This window comes from Dipodomys merriami, unplaced genomic scaffold (assembly GCF_024711535.1).
Source record: "Dipodomys merriami isolate MVZ:Mamm:240054 unplaced genomic scaffold, mDipMer1.0.p SCAF_34, whole genome shotgun sequence".
NCBI lineage: Eukaryota > Metazoa > Chordata > Mammalia > Rodentia > Heteromyidae > Dipodomys > Dipodomys merriami.
The window spans coordinates 8,679,258-8,704,094 of record NW_027204937.1 but is presented as its reverse complement, the minus strand read 5'-3'; the positions used below and the strand labels follow the sequence as shown (position 1 = coordinate 8,704,094).

The following is a 24,837-nucleotide window of genomic DNA, read 5'->3' as shown; positions in this document are numbered from 1 at the left end:
GACAAGAGTGTAAGGCCCTACATTCAAGCTCAAGAACTATCAAACATTAAAAAAATAAAATAAAACAATCTGAAATCCCATTGTTTTTTGTGGTTTTTTTTGGTCCAGTTGTGGGGCATGAACTCTGGGCCTGGGCACTGTCCCTCAGCTCTTCAGCTCAAGGCTAGTGCCCCACCACTTGAGCCACAGCGCCACCTCCGGCTTTTTTCTTTTTGCTTATGTGGTGCTGAGGAATCGAACCCAGGGCCTCAGGCATGCAAGGCAAGCGCTCTACCACTGAGCCAACTTCCCAGCCCTGAAATCCCATTGTTTACATCTGCATTTTGGTATATTTTCTTCTCTGTTTTTTTTTTTTTTTTTGGGTCCGGTCGTGGGGCCTGAACTCTGGGCCTGGGCATTGTCCCTCAGCTCTTCAGCTCAAGGCTAGCACTCTACCACTTGAGCCACAGCACCACTTCTGGCTTTTTTCTTTTTGCTTATGTGGTGCTGAGGACTCGAACCCAGGGTCTCAGGCATGCAAGGCAAGAGCTCTACCACTGCGCCACCTTCCCAGCCCTTCTCTCAGTTTTTCTACATACCTGATATACTTTACATAATGACAGTATCATGTAATTTTGTACATGTTACATCTAATATAGATCAGAAACATTTTCCTGTGATATTAAAAAAATTGCCAAACATTTAATGAGTATATTATACGTTCCTTAATTGTATTCCTACTATTTATTGGGCACTTATATTGGGCCTGCAAAGGTTTCTTATTACAAATAATGCTCACATTATTTATATATTTTATGCCCAGAAAGTGGTGTTCACATGCCTAGTTATTCCATTAATGGAAAAGAATATCCCTAGGAATAAAGTTACCTGAGAAAAGAGCCTGCACATTTTTAAGATTGTTAGTCAGTATTGCATAGTGTAGCTTACAAAGACTATACTCACAACTCAGGTGGTACTCGGGTGCTGATGCATGATGGGAGCAACAGAGGCTGGTGAGACCTTGCCTCAATCCATTAGGCTAGGGGCCCAAGGAGCGGCTGATTCCAGAGTAGGGGTACATAGCTATTGTAAATTGCAGGTGAGGAACTACTTGTGGAATCCTCCATGCTCTCACTCATGCTGTACCTGCCTCGTTCTGATTAGCTAGGAGTCCCAGTTCCTCCCACTACTGGCTGAAAACTGGTCCCTTGCTCAGTCTCCCTTCTCTCTCAGACTCATCCTCCTGTTGACTTCACTGTCTCCCCAACAACCCATCCAGCACTTTGACTTTGACTCCAACTTAGCCATTTACCCCTAAATTCACATTCTGGGACTTAGTAGCCTCAGAAAGGGCTTTGCTCTCAAACTCAGACACCTCTGTGGCCTCCTATTCTATATATTTTATATTCTGTTCCTTGTTCTTAAGTCACACATGTGTGCGTACACATGCACACACAGACATCAATTTCTTTTCAGCCAACTGGCCTCTTTTTTTTTTTTTGGTCAGTTGTGGAGCTTGAACTCTGGGCCTGGGTGTAGTTCCTCAGCTCTTTAGCTCAAGGCTAGTACTCTACCACTTGAGCCACAGAGCCACTTCCGGTTTTCTGATGGTTTATTGGAGATAAGAGTCTCACGGACTTTCCTGCCTGGACTGGCTTTGAACCACAATCCTCAGATCTCAGCCTGTGCCCAGCTCTGCCTATCTTTTGTAGTCCTTCCTTCCATCTTTCTATAAATACCTTTTGGCAGTATTTACAGCCTATGCTTGCTAAGAGTCTCACGGCCTTTCCTGCCTGACTGGCTTTGAATCTCAATCCTCAGATCTGGACCTCCTTAGTAGCTAGAATTATGAGCCTCCACACCTGGCTAAATACCTTCTATGCACTAGGCATTGAATCAGGTGCAGGGGTCGTAAGTTGAAAGAGATATGGATCCTAATTCCTTTCTGGAGAACTCCCACCATGCACCAACTACTGTATTATGTATCCCAAATGTTCTATACTCATTCAGCAAGAATTCTCCAAACCATAATCTCCACTAGCTGCATTCACTTCTTAAGCTCTCATTCAACCCTTCCTCCTACCGTAGTCAGGTTTCCAGCCCACCGCGGTGAGTCATCAAATGCATTTCCTAACAACACAGTGAATGCTTTCCAGATTGTGCCTTACTTTGCCTCCCAACTACTTTCTGATTCTTTTGTTTTGCAGCCCAGGCAGACCTTGAACTGGCAATCTCCCTACCTCAGCGTTTCCAGTTCTGGCATTACAGGCATTAACCTCTTCACCTGGCTCATTGCTTTTTTGTTACTGTTGTTTTGAGTTAGGGTCTTACAGTTCAGTGACTCAAATTCACTAGTAGCTCAGGGTAGTTTGAACTTGCCTCAACCTCTGGAGTACTGATAGTAAAGGCATTTGTCATTTACATAGCATTTCTTTTCTTTTCTTTTCTTTTCTTTTGGGGGGGGGGGAGTCCGGTTGTGGGGCCTGAACTCTGGGCCTCAGCACTGTCCCTCAGCTCTTTAGCTCAAGGCTAGCGCTCTACCACTTGAGCCACAGCGCCACTTTCGGCTTTTTTCTTTTTGCCTATGTGGTGCTGAGGAATCGAACCAGGGCCTCATGCATGCAAGGCAAGCGCTCTACCACTGAGCCACCTTCCCAGCCCAGCATTTCTTTTCTTTTTAATTAATTAATTTTTGTGTGGTGTTGGGGTTTGAACTCAGGGACTTTGAGCTTGCTAAGCAGATGATAATATAACTGGAGCTGTGCCTCCAGCCTCCTTTTGTTTGAGCTATTCTTCAGATAGCATCTCAAGTGGGACATCCTCAGACATGAAGTCTTCCTACCTACAGCCTCCCAATAGCTGGGATACCTACATCACATATCATCATATCTTGTTTATTTTGATTACATATGAATTATATCTTTTAAAAGTTTAAAAACTCAATCCAAATAAAGGAATAGAATATAATGGCATGTATGAAGGAATAATTTTGATAGATAAGAAAAGCCCCTCTTACGAGACATTTAAGCAGAAAACTGACTGATGAGAAAAGGCAAACTATGTGAAAATCTAAACAAAGAATAGTCTCTAGGCAGAAGTTATAAGAATTGCAAAGGCCCTGAGATGGAATTGAACTGGCAGTGTCAGAAACAACAAGGAAGCCAAGCAGGAGACAAGAATGATAGGTAGGTAGGAGACAGGTCACACAGGTTGTGCAGGTCACAGAAAGATGGATGGATTTTACTGTAAATCCAAACTGAAGACAGTTGAGGTGTCTATGTTCCACATTAAGACTGTCTAATTTATACTTCATGTATACATATATACATATATACATATATATCTTCATAGATATATCAGAAGAAATTGGGAAGCCGAAGTAGCAGAGAAGGCATTCCAGTTAGCAAGATATCTACATGAAGGATGATATTTGGTTGGACAGGCTAAGTAGTGATATGGTAGGTAAGTCCTAACATTATGAATATATTTTGAAAGGAGGGTCAATTAGGCTACATGAGGGAATGAAGAAATTAAAATAATCAAAGATGGCACTTAGATTTCTTTACTTTTTTCTCTAAATTACCAGGAGAGAGTTGGGAGGGATGGGGGAGAATGATGAGAGGCGTGACATAACTCAAGATGCATTGTACTTATAAACTGATGTGTTAAATGGTAATCTTTTTGTATAACTACTTAAAAATAATAAAAAATGTAATTAAGGAGAGAGATAGAAATAAGTCTGGAGGAGAACACCTAAGTTGTGTTTTCAACATGCTACATCTGAGATGCTAATTAATTTGTGAGTATCTAGTTTACATACCAACCTCTTACTTAAGAGCGTGGACAGAACAAGTCAGTATCTAAATCTTTCCAGTATGGAGTCCCCTACCCCTACACTCAGGATATGCATTGGAACCTTGAGGATGACTCTACTAGTCAACTCTATTCAGCCAGTGAGCAAAAGTTCTTAGCATGGATCTCTGACCTTTCTCTTTTTAGCCTATTAATTACATTATTCCTTTAGCCTAGGCATCTGACCTCAATAGATACATATATCTCAGTCCTCCTACAGAAAGATTTCTTTAACCTTCTCCTGTTAGTGTTGGTGTGTTAAAATTCAGCCCAATCTGGATGCAAGTCACATACACACACACACACACACACACACACACACACACACACACACACACACACACACACTTCAGTCCAATCATTCAGTAACATATCTCTCTAGAGCAGATACTGAATTGGATATTGGAAACACAGAAGAGACTAAGAGGGGCACATGGCCACAGAGTGAGCAGGGCTGATATGATAAACTCAGATGTAGAGGGGGCGGGGCAAGGCAAGCTTCCTGGAGGAGCCAATGGCAATGCCCTGCGAAGCTGCTCTTTGTGCACATAACTGCTACCTAATTACATTCATGAAATTGGCCTCATCAACTGTCTTGGAGCTTGGGGTTTGAAATGACTCTTTTCCAAGGAGCTTTTCAGAAACCTTTCTCAGTAAAGCCCTTGGGCATTTCACTCCTGCCACAATGAACAAGTGAAGCTCAGTCCTTTGGGGAAGTGGCTGCAGGTCTTGGCATGTTCTCTCTGCTTTTGACAGGAGGAATCAGGGAGTGAATAAGAGCCAGGCCTGGCAGGGACGGGAGTCCAGGAGCTAAGAGTGAGAATTTGAATTTGGCCTTATTGAGTTTACTACAAGAGATGGCCAAGGCCAACCAAGAAATGGGAAATCACCAACCTATCCTGGGAAGGAGCTTGATCTTTGTTTTTTGTTTGTTTGTTTTTATAGTGTTTTGTATTTTGTTGTTGTTGTTGTTACTGGTTGTAAGACTTGAATTCAAAGCCTGGGTGCTATTCCTGAGCTTTTTTGTTTTGTTTTGTTTTGTTTGGGGGGGGGTCCGGTCGTGGGGCCTGAACTTGGCCTGGGCGCTGTCCCTCAGCTCTTCAGCTCAAGGCTAGCACTCTACCACTATGAGCCACAGCGCCACTTCCAGCTTTTTTCTTTTTGCTTATGTAGTGCTGAGGAATCAAACCCAGGGCCTCAGGCATGCAAAGCAAGTGCTGTACCACTGAGCCACTTTCCCAGCCCCTCCTGAGCTTTTTTTGCACAAGGCTAGCACTCTACCACTTTGAGCCACAGCACCACTTCTGGTTTTCTGGTGGATAATTGGCAATAAGATTCTCATGGACTTTCCTGCCCAGGCTGACTTTTAAAGTGATCCTTAGATCTCAACCTCCTGAGTAGCTAGGATTATACACATGAGCCACTGGCATCCAACAAGTCTTGTTTTTTGTTTTTTGTTTTTTTTGAAAAGGTTCCTCCACAGCCAGTCAATGGGCCTTTTTTTTTCTTTTTATTATTATCTTTAAGTAGTTGTACAAAGGAGTTGCCATTTAACAAAGCAGTGTATGAATACCATATATTTGATTAGTGTCACCCTATTCACAAATCCCTCCCCTCCTCAGCCCTTCCCTCATTCTTAATTTTATGGGATACCCATTGGGTTCTTGTCTGCATTTTCCCACTCTTCTCCTTTTCATTCATCCTTTCCCCTTGAGCCTACTGAAAGTCTAAAATCCTGAACTTTGATTTTGCCTTCCTAAGGAATTACACTACTTGAGATTTCCCTTGAATCTACCATATTTCAGTTAACACACTTGCGTGCATTTGCCTACCACCCAACATATTTCATGGGGCTTCTTCTCCATTCTACTCTTCATCCAACTCCTCGACGTTTTTCCTATCTGCCTTCTCCTGTGGGTTCCTAGCACTCCCACTCTAGAATACCTCTCCAATGTTCACTAACATTGTAATAACCTCCTAGATAGTTTCCCTGTTTGTAACCTCAACATCCGGCAGCTTTCCCAGTCCATCTCCACAGGCATGCAACATGCTCTTCCTAGGACCCAGAACAGATTTTTTTTTTTTTTTTTTTTTGCCAGTCCTGGGCTTGAACTCAGGGGCCTGAGCACTGTCTCTGGGATTCTTTTTGCTCAAGGCTAGCACTCTACCACTTGAGCGACAGTGCCACTTCTAGCTTTTTCTGTTTATGTGATGCTGAGGCTTCATGCATGCTAGGCAAGCACTGTAGTACTAAGTCACATTCCCAGCCCCCCAGAACAGATCTTGTTTCTCTTTTTCACCAGCTCCCCAACAGCCTTCAGAGTGATCTCTCCAGCCCCCCATCTCCTCTCCAGGCTTCCCTTTACTATCTTCTCTTCACTCTGCAAGCTCCCTGCAGATGCTACCAGAGGCTGCACCAAAACTTGTACATGTTGTTCTAAACTACAGTGCCCTACTCCCAATCCCTGTCTATCTGACAAAAGTGGGTATGGTTTTGTTTGTTTTTGGTAGTCCTGAGGTTTGAACTCAAGGATTTGCAATTGTTAGGCAGGTATTCTAATCGCTTGAGCCAGGTTCTAACACTTGTAGTTGTGGTTATTTTTTGAGATAGGATCTCACTTTTTGCCCATGCTGATGTGGACCACAATCCTTCTACTTCTGTTTCCTGCCATAGCAGGTGTATACCACTGTGCCCAGCTATTGATGAAATGGGGTCTAATGATTTTTTTTTAATTGTGAAAATACTGTACAGAGGGGTTACAATTACATGGGCCAGATAATGAGTACATTTCTTATCAAGCATTGTAGCCTCTTCCTTTGTTTCCCCTTCCCATCCCATCCTCCCCCTCCAAACTCTCCTCCCCCCCTCAAGTTGTAAAGTTCATTTTCGACATAACAACTAGTACGTCTCATTGTTGCAATGGGTCCACCTGTATCCCTATTTAAATGATTTGTTTTTTCCCTTCCCTTCCACAAATTATAACAATATCAAATACAGTGAAAGCAGGGGTTATACCGTGGGGGAGGGACATACAAAGCAACAAAGAAATAATCTTATAAATGTGTTAGAAACAATCACATGAAAGAAAAAAACATTTGATACATATCTTAGGGTTCATTTCCCTAACATCAACTTATCTGATCTTTTCTGCTTGACTCAGACATATACTAGTTATTGCAAATAAGGGAAACCATGGGACCTATGTTTCTTTGGGCCTGGCTTACTTCACTTAATATAATTTTTCCAAGTCTTTCCATTTCCTAACAAATGGGACAATGTCATTCTTTCTGATGGAGGCATAGAATTTCATTGTGTATATATACTACATTTTCTTGATTCATTCATCTACCAAGGGGCATCTGGATTGGTTCCATATCTTAGCTATGGTAAATAAGGCTGCAATAAACAGTCGTGCTGGTAGCTTTAGTTTTGTTTGTGAACAGAACTTTTTTTTTGGTCGGCTTGAACTCTGGTCCTGGGCACTGTCCCTGAGTTCTTCAGCTCAAGGCTAGCACTCTACTACATAAGCCACAGTACCACTTCTGGTTTTCTGGTAGTTTATTGTAGATAAGAGTCTCACGGACTTTCCTGAAGCTGGCTTTGAACCGCAATCCTCAGATCTCAGCCTCCTTAGTAGCTAGGATTACAGGCGTGAGCCACTGGCACCTGGCTCTTACGAACTTTTAACCTGAGCTAACCTCCAACCTCAGTTTTCCTGATGTCTGTCTCCTGAGCAGTTAGGATTATAAGTATAAGCCACCAGCATATCTGTTTTTGTTTGTTTGATACAGGGTCTTCTAATGCAGTCCAGCTCTCCCTAACTTATGATCCTCCCGCTCAGCCTCTAAGTGCTGGAATGACAGGATGTAGCTACCACACCTGAGTTCCATCTGAGAAACTCTTAATTCTTCCTGCAAAATGGTGCTTGGGTTTCACCTCCATCTTGAGCCATTCTGTCCTGCCCCATTATCTGAGCTAACTCCTTCCTCTGCTCTACCTCTGTAAATCACTACTTTCAACATGTCACTGATATCATAAACTAGGAAATTGAGTTTCAGAAAGGAAAAAAACGTGCATCCCTTCTTTCAGGATGGAAGATGGACTTGAATGCAAAATCCTGATTCGTAGGCAAGTGTCTTCCTCATTTGCTGTACTTTCAGAGAATTAAAATTTTTCCCATACACAGCGAGAGGGAGGGGAGAGAGAATCTGGACCACATAATTAGATCTCCTCTCAAACAAAAACAAAAACAACAAACATCAGTACCATTGGACATTGGTCTTTTGGGAAGTAAGTACTGACTCAATTTCCTGATGATCCTCAAACACTGCAAGGCAGAAGCTGGATAAGGTGACTTCCAAGAACATCTGAGAGCTACTATTTGTGAAACACAGAAATCTCATGATCACACTTAGGGCTGAATTTTACATTTATGTTTTTAGGTTGAAAGTAGAACTATGCACAACAAATATTTATTGTACACCACCGTGTATTAGGGGCAATGTTTGCGTACTTTATCTCCTTGATTTCTCAATCATTTAGCAAGATTCATATAGTCCTCATTGAATAGAGAAGGAAATTGAAACACAGACAAGCTTAACTACTCACCCAGGGTCACAGCTAGGAAAGTAGCCAACAGTGATTTGAACTGATTCTTTGTACTCTAAATGAGCTCCAAGCAAGTATGGTCCACCTGAATGCTGAGGCAGGCGATTGAGGAGGAGCAAGTAGGGTCTGGTCTGTCATCCCTCTTTCCTTACAGGTCCAATTGCTTACCTCCATCTTCAAACTCCTCACGGAAGTAGACCTGGCGCTGCCCTTGTGTGCCCAGAGTGCTGGCCACCAACAGCAACTCCAACAGTAGCTGCAGCCCCTTCATCTTTTCCAAGCCCCAGTCCTGGCGTGCCCTGGTCAGATGCTCTGTAGTGCTGCAATTGCCAGTGCCTCAATGTTAACCCTGGGGCAAGAACTGAGATCATCTGCATCCCTCACTTGGCTGCCGCCCATTCGTGGCCTGGGCTTGGGTAAGGAGTAGTGCAGCCAATGATTGGGGAACATGTGCCTTTGAGTGCTGGAGGAAATAGTTCAGGGGACAACTAAGCATCTCAAGGGAGCTACTAGGCAGGGTCTCCAGAGAGGAGGGGAGTGGCAGGGCCAGCTGAGGCTGGTCTCTGGGGTCCTGGGAATCTGCTTGATTTTTGGAGTAGCTGCATTCAAAACACTGTCATATGATTCTTTCCATCAACCCCTGTCCCTCTATCCCTGTGTCCTCCTCTCCTTCCTTCTATGCTTCCACTGGACCTGTGAAAAATCAATTTTTAAAAGCCAGGTGTGGTAACGTATCATCTGTAGTCCCAACACTCAAGAAGGGAGGCAGGAGAATCACAAGTCTGAGGCCATTCTGAGCTACAAAGACTCCATCTCAGGAAGAGGAAGGAGAACGGAGAAAGCAAAGGAAAAGAAAGAGAAGAATAGTAATGTGATGTCTTTTTTCCCCCAACAGATACTGCATTTTTTCTTTTTTTTTTTTTTTGTCGGTCGTGGGGCTTGAACTCTGGGCCTGAGCATTGTCCCTCAGCTCTTCAGCTCAGGGCTAGCACTCTACCACTTGAGCTATTGCGCCACTTACGGTTTTCTGGTGGTTTATTGGAGATAAGAGTTTCACGGACTTTCTTGCCAGGGTTGGCTTTGAACCGTGATCCTCAGATCTCAGCCTCCTGAGTAGCTAGGATTACAGGTGTGAGCCACCGGCTCCTAGCTGATACTACATTTTTATACATGTTGCACAAGGACTAGCTATGGAGACAAGCCCTGGTCAATTGTAACGAATGGAAGCTCACCAGGTGAGGGTGAAGATTTTCTAATAAAGCTTTCCTTATACTAAGACTGCTTCTTTTCATAGTCTAAAAGTTTACCCCTAGCTAAGGGATGAGCAGATTGGATCTGAGTTTTCCTGAGGGAATCCTCAAGTAGATATGTCATGGGGTGGGGCAGGGACACCAGCTCTGGCCCTGAAGGAGAAATGGGCAAGAAGCTTGTTGCTCCATCCTTTTTTAAAAAGGTTGCCTATAATTCTTTTCTTTTCTTTCTTTCTTTCTTTTTTCTTTTTTTGGTCAGTTGTGGGGCCTGAACTCTGGGCCTGGGTGCTGTCCCTCAGCTCTTCAGCTCAAGGCTAGCACTCTACCACTTGAGCTACAGTGCCACTTCTGACTTTTTCTGCTTATGTGGTGCTGAGGAATCGAACCCAGGGCCAAGCACTCTACCACTGAGCCACCTTCCCAACCCAGTTACCTGTAATTCTAATTACTTAGGCAAGTAGCGCATGCCTTTAATTCTAGCTACTCAGGAGGCTGAGATATAAAGGTCCAAGTTGGAATCCAGCCCAGGCAGGAAAGTCCATGAGACTCTAACTTCCAATTGATTCCCAAAAAGCTGAAAGTGGAGCTCTGGCTCAAATGGTAGAATGTTAGCCTTGATCAAAAATGCTCAGGGACAGCACCCAGGCCCTGAGTTCAAGCCCTAGGCCCAGCACACACACACACACACACACACACACACACACACACACACACACACACACACACACACACACACACACACACACACACACACACCAAAACTCATCTTTCACTCACAGGTTCTTTCCAGTGAGTAGTACATTCCTGCAGTGAAAAGCCCAGGGTGTGCCCTCTTCCTTACCATCAGGGGTGGTGGGGCAGGGTATGGTTGGCCTCAGACATCTTGTGCATGTCATGCTTCCTTTTGATCATTGGGCCCTGGTTGTGAAAAGCCTCAAATAGCTCATATGTCAGTTTCTCTGGCATCAGTGTTTACCAGTGATCCTTCTCTCTGTACTCAGTGATCGTCTACTTCACAGTACTTCTGTAGTCCCATCATTGGTAGGCTAGAGTACAGGGACCTGGTAGAAATGGTCACTTCTGAGGATGGATACTAGCCCAACTCACAGGCTCACAGTTTTTTCAGTGCTTGGTGAAAGATGGTATAGGGGTTATGTTCAGCAGTTGCCCATTTCTCTGCAGAAGCAGGTGATGATTCTTATACCAATTCCTTTTCATTGCTTCCAGAGTCTGGCTTATGAAGGATCTAGCCAGTACCTTGTTTTCTCCTTTCATCCTCATGTTGGTGAACTTAGCTTTGATAGGCTGAGTTTTCTTGAGCTCCTGCTCAGATCTCTCCTCCTCAGTGAGCTCAGCCACAGGTTTGTGGTAATATTCTTTGTCAACTAGGGGAATTTTTGAATTCAGGACTGTAGCGGCTCCATCTCATCTGAGTTAGCCCTGAAAGCCATCAGACAGCATGCTGTATTCCTTGACCATGATGTCTGTTTTTATTGAACAAAAACACTAAGCCCCAGGGTAGCCTAGAAGAAGTCCTAACCTGAGATGGGATCCCAGTGAAATCCGGAAGGGGGTGACCCTGAGGTTATCCAGGCTGCAAGGAATAAAGGTAGGGTAGGGGAGAAGAAGTGGAAGAGAAGGAAAAGGAACACTAAGTTCAGAGACCAGAAGAAGGAAGGACTAGTAGGTTAACATTGCTTTACCACAACCCATACTTTGCAGTCACTGCTAAGATCCCTATAGTGAGGAAAATGAGGCTCAAGGAGGAGAAATAGCACAGGCATTTGCTGATCACTGGTGTGCCGAGCACTGTGATATTTATAATAAACATCAGGCACTCAAGCTACCACTGTACCACTGTGTGAGGAGGGTGTCATTGTGCTGGCTTTACAGAGGCTCAAACTGAACCTTAGGGACTGCTGACTTGCCAAAGTCATACTGAGGAGCTAGAATACCTTCTCCTCCTCCTCTGCTTCCTCCTCCTCCTCTGCTTCCTCTTCCTCCTGCTAGCCCTCCTCCCCTCCCTCTTCCTCCTCCCTCCTTCTCCCCTCCCTCTTCCTCCTCTTTCTCCTTCTTCTTTTGTTGCTGCCCCTCCTGCTGCCATGGCTGAACCTAGAGCTTTAACTCAGGGCCTGAGCACTGTCCTTGGGCTTTTTTCTTTTTTGTTCAAGGTTAGTGCTCTACCACTTCTGGATTTTTTTTGTAGTTTAATTGGAGATACAAGTCTCAAGAACTTTCCTGTCCAGCCTGGCTTTAAACTGCAATCCTCAAATCTCAGCATTCTGGGTAGCTAGGATTACAGGAGTGAACCACTGATGCCCAGCTAGAATGGCTTCTTATTCTAGTAACTTCACTACATTTTCATTTAACTTCATTAACTATCTGTTTATTAAGGTCTTTACTATTTGTCCAGCATTGGCAAGGAAGTGAAGACAGCAGAGAAAATAAGATACACAAGTTTTCTGTATTCATGGAACTCACTTTCTAGTGTGGGAGACAGAAAATAATCAAACAAGCAAATAAATATCAGGTAATGATGTGTCCTCTGAAAAGGTCAAATGAAGGTAATGACTAGAGTGTTAGAGAGTGATGAGGAAGGCTAATAGACAAAGAGAAAGAAGAGGTCAAGGAAGTCCTCCTTGAGGAGACACTTAGGTTAAAATGTAGATAAGATATGAATTGAACTGGGGACAAGCATTTCAGGCAGATGGTATATTAAGTTCAAAGCTTCTGAGAAAGAAAATGAGTCAGTTTCATTTGAGCATTAGAAATATAGCCAATACGGTTCAAACACCAGGAGAGGACAATCTCAGGTGAGGGTGGAGAAGGTGTTGACTCAATATCAACCAAGGGAAGATTTACAATTGATACACTAGAAAACCCTTGCAGGGATTTATATCTTAGAAAGATTTATATCTTAGAAAGATTGCTTTAGCCAAACATGGAAATGTACACCTGTAATTCTAGTACTCTGGAGGCTAAGGCAGGAGGATTGCAAATTTGAGGCCAGCTTGGACTATATTATCTGGCCCTAAATTCTGTCTATACCATAAAATCATTTTGTTGTGTGCTCAGTTGGGCATGTCAAGTAATAAGTTAGAGTATATAAATATGACACTCAGAAAAGGTCTTAAATACAAATACACATTTGAGAAACATAAGGAGTTTGGGGGCACATATATATCTTTGTATCTTTTATCTTTTTGAGATGAGGTTGTCGAGGGAGTGGCTTTGTTTTTTTTTTATTTTAATGTAAAGGTGATATACAAAGGGGTTTATAATTATATAAGAAAGGTAATACATACATTTCTTTTATCTTGTATCCTTTTTGTCTATTTTTCTTTCTCAAAGGGAGAAGAAACTGGCCAAGAACTATACCAATTACTCAGACCTGGAAAAAGCTCTGCCCTCAGATGTGTGTGGAGAAAGAAACAGAAAAGTGGCTCCAAAGGAAAGACCCTCCTCTTCCTTTAGAATTCTAAGAGGTTTTTTCCTTACCCATTGGCTTAGAGCTCTTAAAGAGAATGCCAAAGTTGAAATTTGACTAATACTTACTAATCATGTACTATATGACAAGTTCTAGGGAGGCAAAGATGACACTACCCAATCCTTATACCCCAGGAATTCTCAAGCCAGCAAGAGAGATAGATATTTAGGCAACTAACTAAGGACCAAAGAAACATGGATTTGGTGTCTTCATAAAGGCTAGAACAGCACAAGGACAGTAAGTTGTACCAGGAGATGGGTTTACTCAAAACATCTTCTATTGTCTTTGTAATAGCAATAGATAATTTTATCCCTTTTTGATTGATGATTGATTTTTGTCTGAGACTGGGACTCCAACTTGGTATCTGAAGCTTTCACTCATTGGCTGATGCTCTACCACCCAAAACACACCCCTAATCCCTGTTTCCATTTTAGAAAAAGAATTGAGTCTTAGAGGTGGTGGGTAACTTGCCCAAGGATCCACAAAAGACAAGTAGCAAAGATTAAATATGGAACTAGATATGCCTGACTTCAGAGCCCACGTGCTTAACATTCTTTAAAATTTGTAACAGTCTGATAGAGCTGGAATAGATGTAGAATCCAGAATAAGGTAGGAGAGAAAGTGTGAAGATGAGACAGAGCCAAATTGGTCCAGGCCTTAAATAACAACTGAGACATTTAGATGTTTCCTTAAGGCCAGAGTTTTTTTCTTTTTTCTTATTTTTATGTTTCTGGCAGTACTAAGGTTTGAAATCAGGGCTTCACACTTGCTAACCTGGCATGTTCCACTTGAGCCATACCTCCAGCCCTGTTTTTCATGAGTTATTTTAGGATAGGGTCTTGCTTTCTGCCCAAGCATGTACCTGAACTGTGATCCACCTACTTTTAGGCTTCTCATCATCACTTTTAAGATAGGTGTTCACTACCATGTCCAATTTCCCTTCTATGGAGATGGAGTCCCATTTTTTCTTCTGAAAAATTTTCAATCTCTGCATTATTGACTTTTTGGGTCAGGTAATTATTTATTGTGGAGGGCTGTCCACTGCATTGTAGGATTTTATTTTTATTTTTATTTTTGTCGGTCGTGGGGCTTGAACTCAGGGCTCGAGCGCTATCCCTCAGCTCTTCAGCTCAAGGCGAGTGCTCTACCACTTGAGCCACAGCGCCACTTCCGGTTTTCTAGTGCTTAATTGAAGATAAGAGTCTCACAGACTTTCCTGCCCGGGCTGGCTTTGAACCGTGATCCTCAGATCTCAGCCTCCTGAGTAGCTAGGATTACAGGTGTGAGCCACCAGCGCCTGGCCATGGTAGGATGTTTAGCAGTGTCCTTGGCTTTTCCTCAATAGATGCTAATAGCATTCACCCCAGTAATTATGACAACTAAAAATGTCTCCAGACATTGCCAGATGTCTCCTGATGTGTGTATGTATACTGAATGTATGAGGGTGTGTATGCATAAAATTAAGCCCCAATTGAGAACTGCTTCTAGGCATTAGTGGGACTCAGTGTTTGAAAAGAGGAACATGATAAATATTAGTAATGCTTTCCTAAAATCAGTATCTCTTATAACAACCATTGTGAATGTTCACAATGAACTAGCCTTTGTGAGAAACTGTATTTGTTTCAGTTCTGATAAGCTGGACTTGCATGTACTATCTTACTAACATTCCAGTGGAGTCTATTCATTTTCAGTGAAATGATAAAGTGGACCATGCGCTCCTTTTAAGGACAGTCACCACAGTGCTTTCTTTGTTTTTTTTTTTTTTTTTTTTTTTTTTTTTATATCAGCTCCTGGTATGATGAATGTATGATGAATGGGTAAGTTTTAAAAATTATATTATGGGGGCTGGGAAGGTGGCTCAGTGGTAGAGCGCTTGCCTTGCATGCATGAGGCCCTGGGTTTGATTCCTCAGCACCGCATAAGCAGAAAAAAAAAAGCCGGAAGTGGCGCTGTGGCTCAAGTGGTAGAGTGCTAGCCTTGAGCTGAAGAGCTGAGGGACAGTGCCCAGGTCCAGAGTTTAGGCCCCATGACCGGCCAAAAAAAAATTATATTATGTAAATAATTAAAATTTATGTTAAGATATAATGCTGAGATCAGAGGTTTGTTAGAGGTCTAAAATGAAATAAAAATACATTTTAGTCCTTACATGCAAAAATCCTACAAATCAATAAAATGTGTGCACTTCATTACCAAGTGTGCTTTTCCATTTGGGAAAAAGTTCATGACACGTTTAGCATTCATACAGTTTTCTTCAATCTGTAAGGATACACTTAAATTGTTTGCTTGTCTCAGTCCATTTGTGCTGTTATAACAAAATATCTATGACTGGAAAATTTACAAGACATTTATTTCTGAGCTGTATATAGTCACAGCTACTCAGGAGATGGAGATAGAAGGATCTCTTGTATTCACTGGTTAAAAGCAACATAACTACACACTGTCTAAAACATGAGAAAGAAGGAAAGAAAAGAAGGAGAGGGAAGACAACAAAGAGAAAGAAATATTTTTCAGAGTTCTAGTGTAGGAAGTCCAAGATTATGACACTAGCATATTTGGTGTCTAATGAGGGCTTTTCTCTGCTTCTAAAATGGGTTTTTCTTGCTGCATTTTCATATTAACTGAAAGAGGTAAAAGCGGTTGACTGCTGTGTCCTTACATGATAGAAGAGATGAAAGGACCAGGCTGCTCTCTGAAGCCTCTTCTATAAGAGCATTACACCTATCCATGAAAGAAGGTCCCTGTTGGGCCAACCCCACAAAGTGTTCACCTTTTAATGCTATCACTTTGAAGTTTACTTCAAACAATGAATTTTGGAGGTACACATACATTCAAACCATAGCATCAATGTCTAAGGCATTTTAGATTTACTCTATGCAATTCAATTCAGCATATACTGAGCTAACCCAGGAAGGAAAGGAAGGCATAGTTACCAGCCTCTAAGATGTGTCTAATTAAAAGGGATGTCAAGCTTCTGGGCCTTCTTAACCTTCTTATCAAGAATGTGTTCTTGGGCTAATAAAGTATGTACTTTTACTTTCTTTTTAGACTTCTTACTCCATACAAAAAATACTTAAAGACGAATGTATTGAAATAGAGACAAATACAATGCAGCTAGATTCATTATTATATATTCATTTCTCTTCTGGGTTTAGAAGAAATAGAAGTCAAAACATTTTCCTTGGGTCCCTACAAGTATCACAAACCCTTAGCACTGTGCCTACTATACCTAATGAATAAATTATGTTTGGGACCTATTATTGATATTCCCGCTCTTTAAAAGTTTAGTTTTCAAATGGATGCTCTAATGATTACTTGAGGCACTTAAGTGCTGCATGAGGACAGAAACCAAGTTTGATTTATTCTTTATTATGTACATACAGCCCTTGGCATAGAAAAAGCACTCAATAAGATGAATGTTAAATTAGCCACAGTACAGTACACACTTGATACATATCAGATTTATTTCATCAGACCTCCTTGGGAATCATTCAGGACAAACATAATAGATATTTGCAAGTTGGAGTATATGGTATAGGCCTTGAATGGAACAGGAATTTAGATCAGGATTCTCCCTGATCTAAAGTGAGCCAACAACTTCATATGGTCTTGTGTCTTATTTATATAATATATTTATCTCACTCAGTCATAGCCATAATACCATCTATCACAGGTGTTTGGGTAGGAGAAGGAAGTTTCAAAACTATCAATTTTACTCTCCAGTGTGGTATATTTACATACTCAGGGAGTTGTTCCAGTGTTGCCTGTATCTCCAAATCCTCCAGATCTAATTACAAAGCTACAAAGTGAGTGCATAAATTATTCACTAAGGCCCATGTTTTGGAAATCACTGTATAGTCCTGGGAATTAGATAGGAGGTTAGATCTTTGTAATTGATATGCTTCCCCTTCAAGGTTGAAACCTTGTGGATCAGTTCTTTCTGTCTGAAGGCAATGTGTCTGCAATTTTGCAGGGCTAGTTTGACATTTAAACTCCAAACACTAAATATGGGGAGGAAAAGAACATTTCAAACAGCCCATCCCAATTCTTCTCAGGTCTTCTTCTTCAGCCTAATCTCCCACCCCAGGTGTACTTGTTTCCCTGGTTTAGCACATCTGAAAAAAGATGACATTTCCCATGCGCATCTTACAGAATCTCAAGCTTTCAAGCGTCTGCTGATATCATTCTGTTTGCCTGGAATATTCTTCAAAGCCCTCATCATTCTGGGAATCTCCAGAGAGTTCCTATTTCTAGTAGTTTCTCCACAAATATTTTCTCCTAAGAAAGCTAAACATGGTTTCATGTCTATAAACTCATCTCAAACATTACTTCTTTGGCAGTCTTTCTCATCTTCCTTAGAAAGAACAGAAGCAAAGAAATGCATTTGTGTTAGGCACCAATTATACAGAAGTATTATGCTGGATTCTTTACATCTATTATCTTATTTAGCCTTCAGGGTAATTTTGTGCAGAAAATATCTTTTATCCTCAGTATCTAGTTCAAGAATCTGCTATGTAAAAAGGTCAAACGTCTTGAACAAGATGGAGGAGGTAAAATTGGAATTCAGATCTACCTGGCTATCTCCCTCGGGCCAGTCAGTAGTTCTTTTCTTGGCGAAATCTTTCCATCATGGCACTCCCCAAACATTATCACTATATGGCAGTTTATTTACATACTTCCATAATCAAAATTCTTGAATCAGAGAGCTTCAAATATTGGTGTGGTTTTTTTTTTTTTTTCTCAATGACTGGCACATGGTGAGTGCTCAGAACAGTGATGGAATTAGGTGAATGACAACAACACACTTCACAATTAGCTAACACGTGTGTGTGTATGTGTGTGTGTGTGTGTGTGTGTGTGAGTCGTGGGGCTTGAACTCAGCACCTGGGTGCTGTTCCTGAGCCTCTTTGTGCTCAAGGCTACTGTTCTACCCCTTGAGCCACAGTGTCACTTCTGGTTTTTGAGTGGTTAATTAGAGATAAGAGTTTTACCTGGGCTGGGATGTAGCTCAGTGGCAAAGCGCTTGCTTAGCAAGTGCAACGTCCTGGGTTCGATCCCCAGTACCAAAAAAGAAAAGACAAAAAAAAACACAGTTAAAAAAAAAAGAGTTTTACCAGGACTTTTCTGCCCAGGCTGGCTTTGAACCACAATCCTCAGATCTCAGCCTCCTGAGTAGCTAGGATTACAGGTGTGAGCCACCGGCACCCAGCTGCAAACCATTTTAAAATGTATTATTGCACTTAATCCCAAAGAACCATAAGAAAAACATCTTGCTGTTGAAAGCTAGCCATTTTTTCCTAAACTTGCTGTTTCACTTTCTCATTTCTTTAGCTAGTGGAATGGGTGTAGGAAAGACCCAGGAATTGCTGTTTGTAGACAAAACAAGTTCTTAGTTCCTTTTCCCAAATAGAAGCATAATTTGTTTCCTCTACACTAAGCAAACGAAGCTAGATTTTTGTAGGTTTCTATGTTTAGAAGGTAATGGTCTGGAAATGTTTTCTTTGATGGCCAACAAATGCCAATTAAGAAATATGATACCAATAATAGCAATAACAAAAAAAAACAGTTGTTGGCAGTTTAGGAAAAGAAAGGGAAGCAAACTGGCAATAATAGTGCACTATGAAATAGTTTGCATCTATGCAGCAGATTGTGGAAAAGCTGGGAATAATTTTTGCTGAATTTTTTAAAATATCACATTTCTTAAGCAGTTGTGTAAAGAAACTTCATATTGGGGCTGGGAAGGTGGCTCAGTGGTAGAGTGCTTAACTTACATGCATGAGGCCCCGGGTTTGATTCCTCAGCACCACACAAGCAAAAAAAGCCGGAACTGGCTCTTCTTCTTTTAAACCAAGTGGCTACTTAAATGATTATTCAGTAACACGTTAGAAACCTTGTAACTCCCTTTTTGCCTATCTCTTTTCATTCCATTGCTTAGTGAGTTTTAAACTCTTATCTCTAAAAATGTTTCTGAGTGAATATAGAGAACCATGTTTTTCTCGTTCTCCATCTCTGCTACCATTGTCCAAGCTTAAATTTGCTTAGCTTTGCAATGGCTTTTTAACTCTGGTCTTGCCCTTCTCATTGTGTCCTCAATTTGCTGTCAGTATGGCCTTTAAAAAGCCTATTTCAGGGGCTGGGAAGGTGGCTTAGTGGTAGAGTGCTCCCCTTGAATGCATGAGGTGCTGGGTTCAATTCCTCAGCACCACATAAGCAGAAAAAACTGGAAATGGCGCTGTGGCTCAAGTGGTACAGCGCTAGCCTTGAGCTGTAGAGCTGAGGGGCAGTGTCCAGGCCCAGAGTTCAGGCCCCATGACTGACAAAAAAAAAAAATTCTATTTCAGTGGCAGGGGTAATACTGTAGAGACACATCTGTAGTCTCAGCTATTTGAGAGGTTGAGGCAGGAGGTCATGAGTTTGAACTAAACTTAGGATCACTTCCTCCGCTGTCTTAAAACAACACAAATTAAATAACATTAACTTAATATCTAGGGTTGGGAGGGGAGCGTTTATTGCTTAGTGATAGAGAATGCACTAAGTCTGCACAAGCCTTGAGTTCCATCTTTAATGAAAAAAAAACATGTCTTTAGCATTTATTGATATTCTAAGTGGTAGGATGAATCAGTCCCAATTTCTGTCCTAATGAGTTTATGACATATAAGGCTTAGCATTATCTCTATCCTGTGACTGTGTCTAGTTTTTTTCACTATGCTTTAGCTGCCACTTCATTCCATGCAAGGCTAGTCACTAAGAAATGTAGGAATGAGAGCCAGTGTGACACCACCAGGTTTAATTTTAGCTGATGATCTAAAGCATGCAGATTGACACTTTGTGTAGAATGTAGATTAAGGGCAGTGGAATTGGATATGATCTTAGGAGTCATGAATTGCCCTTGCTGGGCTGGGAATGTGGCTTAGTGGTAGAGTGCTTGCCTAGCATGCATGAAGCCCTGGGTTCCATTCCTCAGTACCAAATAAACAGAAAAAGCTGTAAGTGGCACTGTTACTCAAGTGGTAGAGTGCTAGCGTTGAGCCAAAGAAGCTTAGGGACAGTGCCCAGGCCCTGAGTTCAAGCCCCAGGACTGAAAAAACCAAAAACAGAAAATCAAAACAAACTGCCCTTGCTCCTGGCTCTTCCTTTGGACCTGTTTTTGTTTTTGTTTTGGTCGGGCGTGGGGCTTGAACTCTGGGCTTGGACACTGTCCCTGTGCTCTTCAGCTCAAGACAGGTGCTCTACCACTTGAGCCACAGCGCCACTTCCATTGACCTGTGTTTTGACAGTTGAAGCTAAGCTTTCTGATGCCTGGTGACCCTGATGAAAGTTAAAACAAGTTGCCGTTGTTGTCTATATCATGTCCATGATGTTTATTGACACACAGACAATGCAAATATAGCTTGTAGCAGGGTGAAATGAATATAATAAAAAAAGACCTAGATTCTAATTCAAGCTTTGCTGTTTACTGATTGTGTCACCATAACAACCTATTCAATAACCCAGTAGCCCAAGGATTTAATCTATAGGATGGGTAGTACTATAATATAAATTTTGTAGTGAGGATTAAAGGATAAAATATAAATGACAGTGTTTAGTTCAACACTAAAGGGACACATAATTCAGGCAGAGCAACAATTCTTAAGCATTTTTTGTATGTTGGGAGCTGAGCTCCTTTTGAGGGCTACAAAAATGAATAAGAGGACTAGGGATACAGCGCACAGTACGGGGTTCACTTGGTATGCATAAGGCCTTGGGTTTGATCCTCAACAGTAGCGCGCATGCAAGCACACACACACACACACACACACACACACACACACACACACTGAATAAGACCTGGTTCCTGTTTTTAAGAGGCTAATGGAGATAATTAATATTATGTAAATGCCTTCTTTTAATCTGAGTCATGATATTTGAAAGTACCCATATTTTGCTTACTCCAAAAGTCATCAGCAACAAGAGGATTTCTGCTCGTAAGCATTTGGAGTACATGTTTCCATGAGAAGTGCATCTTGTGTTTTACAGGAGGCGATATGGAGAAGGAAAAGAGAGATGTGGACTCAGATACTCACCAATAAATACTACTAGCTAGCTAGGTAAATTGGTTAATTTCTTTGAATCTTCATTCCCATGTTTGTAAAATGTGGAAACGAACTCACTGATAGAACTATAAGGATGACTAAAGGTGATAAGGTATTCTGGCACAAAGTAAATACTCAACCAACTAATGAGAAAAAATATCTAAAAAGAAAGAGAACAGCTTTGTATTACACCTCAATTGTATTCATGTTTTGTGCCTATGGTTATATAGTATTTATTATTATCCACCAAGCTAAGCTCATTACCTGTATGAACTCATTTCATCCTCAAAATAACCTTGGGAGATAGTTACTATTGGGAAAACTGAGGCACAGAGAATGTGGAAATTTTGCCTATCTAGCTACTAAGTGATGGAGCTGGGGATTGAAACCCAAGTATAGGCAAGTACTCCTTAGAAATAGAGATACTTTCTGAGAAATGGGTCATTAGGCCATTTCATTATTATGTCCTTATACAAGTATACATACATAGATGGTTTGGCACACATTACACTTTAAAAATGACATATATTTCCTTTTAAAACTTTATGTTAAGACTGGAGAGACATTTGTTGAATGGTAACTTCTGTGTACAGCTACTTAATAGAAATACAATCTTTAAAACCTGAAGACTCAGGGGCCAGGAAGGTGGCACAGCAGTAGAGTGCTTGCCTTGCATGCATGAGGCCCTGGGCTTGATTCTTCATCAACACATAAACAGAAAAAGCCAGAAATGGCTCTGTGCCTCAAGTGGTAGAGCGCTAGCCTTGAGCTGAAGAGCTCAGGGACAGTGACCAGGCCTAGAGTTCAAGCTCCATGACTGACCAAAAAATAAATAAATAAATAAAGTTATTTATTAGCTGGGCGCTGGTGGCTCAAGCCTGCAAACCTAGCTTCTCAGGAGGCTGAGATCTGAGGATCACGGTTCAAACCCAGCCCAGGCAAGAAAGTCCGTGAGACTCTTATCTCCAATAAACCACTAGAAAACCAGAAGTGGTGCTGTGGCTCAACTGGTAGAGCACTAGCCTTGAGCTGAAGAGCTGAGGGACATTGCCCAGGCCCAGAGTTCAAGTCCCAGGACCAGAAAAAATAAAGAAAACCACAACAAAACTGAAGACACAAACATACGTATTAGTCTAGGCCTACACTGTATCAGAATGATCAATATCACTATCTTCCACCTATACATCTTGTCCTACGTGAAAGTCATCAGGGAATACCATACGTTGATAGAGCTATCATCTCCTTTTTTGGTCCGGTCGTGGGGCCTGAACTCTGGGACTAGGCACTGTCCCTCAGCTCAAGGCTAGCACTCTACCACTTGAGCCACAGCGCCACTTCCGGCTTTTTTCTTTTTGCTTATGTGGTGCTGAGGAATCGAACCCAGGGCCTCTGGCATGCAAGGCAAGCGCTCTACCACTGAGCCCCCTTCCCAGCCCCTATCATCTCCTTTGATAGCAATGTCTTTTATTTAAATATCATCTGAAGCTATTTTACAATTCATTCTTTTTTTCTTAACAAATAGGAGTACATGTTAAAATAATAAAAGTATTATAAAGTAACAAAGTTGTTTATTGTCATTATCTAGTATTATGTGTTATACATAATTTTATGTGCTTTTTTTTTGGTGCTGGTCCTGGGGCTTGAGCTCAGGACTGGGGCACTCCTTGAGCTTTTATGCTCAAGGCTAGCACTCTACCACTGAGTTACAGCTCCACTTCCTCTGTGTGTGTGTGTGTGTGTGGTGTGTGTGTGTGTGTGGTGTGTGTGTGTGTGTGTGTGTGTGTGTGTGTGTGTGTGTGTGTGTGTGATGTAGTCTCCAGCCTGGGTTGGCTTCAGATCTCAGCCTTCTGAGTAGCTGAGATTACAGATGTGAGCCACTGGTGCCAGCTTGACCACAGTGCCACTTCCGGCTTTTTCTGCTTATGTGGTGCTGAGGAATCAAATCCAGGGCCTCATGCATGCAAGGCAAGCACTCTACCACTGAACCACCTTCCCAGCCCCGGTTCTATACTTTTATATAATGGCCAGCATAGATTATTTTTACACCAGTATCATCACAGACACATAAGTCTTACAGTGTGCTATGATATTATGATGGCTATAACATCATTTAGGCAATAGAATTTTCCAGCTCAGGTTTGTTTCAATCTTAGTGACTACCATCATATATTTAGCTGTTGTTGGATGAAAACATTGCTGGCAGTTCAGGAGTGTGCTGTGACACCAGAACTCACTTAACTAATATACTTAATTACTAAGTTTTTTGTGCCTCCTTTCACCTAACAGATAGAAGAAGCTCATTGTTTTTTGTTTGTTTTTAAATCATCTTAACTACTGACCTACTGGCACCTAACCCATAATCCCCCTTCTCCTTCTTGTAAGTATGGAGTATCTCTGCTCCTGTCTAAGGTCAAACCTTTCCCTTGGGTTTGGGATCTCAGTCTTATTGAGGGATCCAGAGTTGTTCTTTCCTTTGTCTGGGATGTCACCAGTTTTTCCCATGTCTGAAAATTAGCAAAATAATTTTCTCTAAAATCATCAGTCTAAAAAAAAAAGTAAAAGGCAAAGAAAATCCCTCCTCTAATTCTCCAGGTTTAGATAATGCTCCATATCTGGGTTCCCTTTTTAGCTTTTTCCTGTATTTGCACAGCTTATACTCATCCTTCACATCACAGTTTAAATGCTACATAAAGGCCTGATTTGACCACCTAACAAAGCACTTACTCTTTGACTTCCTTCAGCTTATTTATCTGCAAAATGTTATTGGATAGCTTTCTTGTTTACTATTTATATTCATCACAGAATTTAATCTCTTGGTGCTCATCCGTTATTATATTCTCTGGACCTTGAATAATAATGTATGTTGTCCACAAATACTTAAATTTTTAAATTAGTAATCTTGTCTTGTCTCCTACTATGTTCTCCATAGCTTACAACTCCACTCACATTGATCTCTTGCTGTTTCTTCAGTTCGCTACTCCTAACATCCAGTCTTTGTACTTGATAATCCTTCCCTCTTGAAGGTTCTTGCCCCAAGTCTCTCTCTCATTTTCTTCAGGTTTTTAGTTTTTCAAAACGTATTTAAAATGGTATTTCAAATATTTAAAAGAGGTCCAACTCTTTCTTTTCCTTAAATTTCCTCCTCAGCCCTTACCAATTTTTTTTGTATTGTCTTACCAATTCTAAACACTCGGTCTCATCTGCGATCTATTTTATTGTCTATTCACGCCTTCCTCGCCTTCCTTCAACCTCAGAGTGCCTAGTGCAAAACAGCAAATGTCTATTAAACGAGTGGTTTGTGGAATGGATGCATTGATGAGTATCAGATGTGAAGTCTTTCGGACGTAAAACTCCTCATGTGAATAAGTAACCTTAATAGCAGTTATCACGCTCACACTCTCGCCACCGTTCAGCGTACCCCATCCTACACACCCAACACACAATAGCATCGGAGATAAAGCTTGTGTGACTATGATTGCTGGGGGCGTGGCTCCCGGGCCGACTCGGAGAGCTGCTACTGGCCACGCCTCCTCCCCCGCCCCGGGCGCAGAGGCCCCGCCCCGGCCCGCGGAGGCTCCGCCCCCGCATGCT

The 24,837-nt window shown here is 41.7% G+C and overlaps 1 protein-coding gene and 1 pseudogene across 1 annotated transcript in view; both read right to left on the bottom strand.

Annotated features, from left to right (window-relative positions):
* LOC138803525 (calreticulin-like) overlaps positions 1-8,711 on the bottom strand; it is a 46,586-nt gene extending 37,875 nt beyond the window's left edge. Inside the window, exon 1 of the mRNA XM_069987631.1 lies at positions 8,609-8,711. Within this exon, the coding sequence (XP_069843732.1) occupies positions 8,609-8,711 (103 nt within the window). The remainder of the gene's footprint in view (positions 1-8,608) is intronic.
* A 1,822-nt stretch (positions 8,712-10,533) lies between these two features.
* On the bottom strand, positions 10,534-24,834 carry LOC138803524 (small ribosomal subunit protein uS7m pseudogene; annotated as a pseudogene).
* Positions 24,835-24,837: the final 3 nt, after the last annotated feature.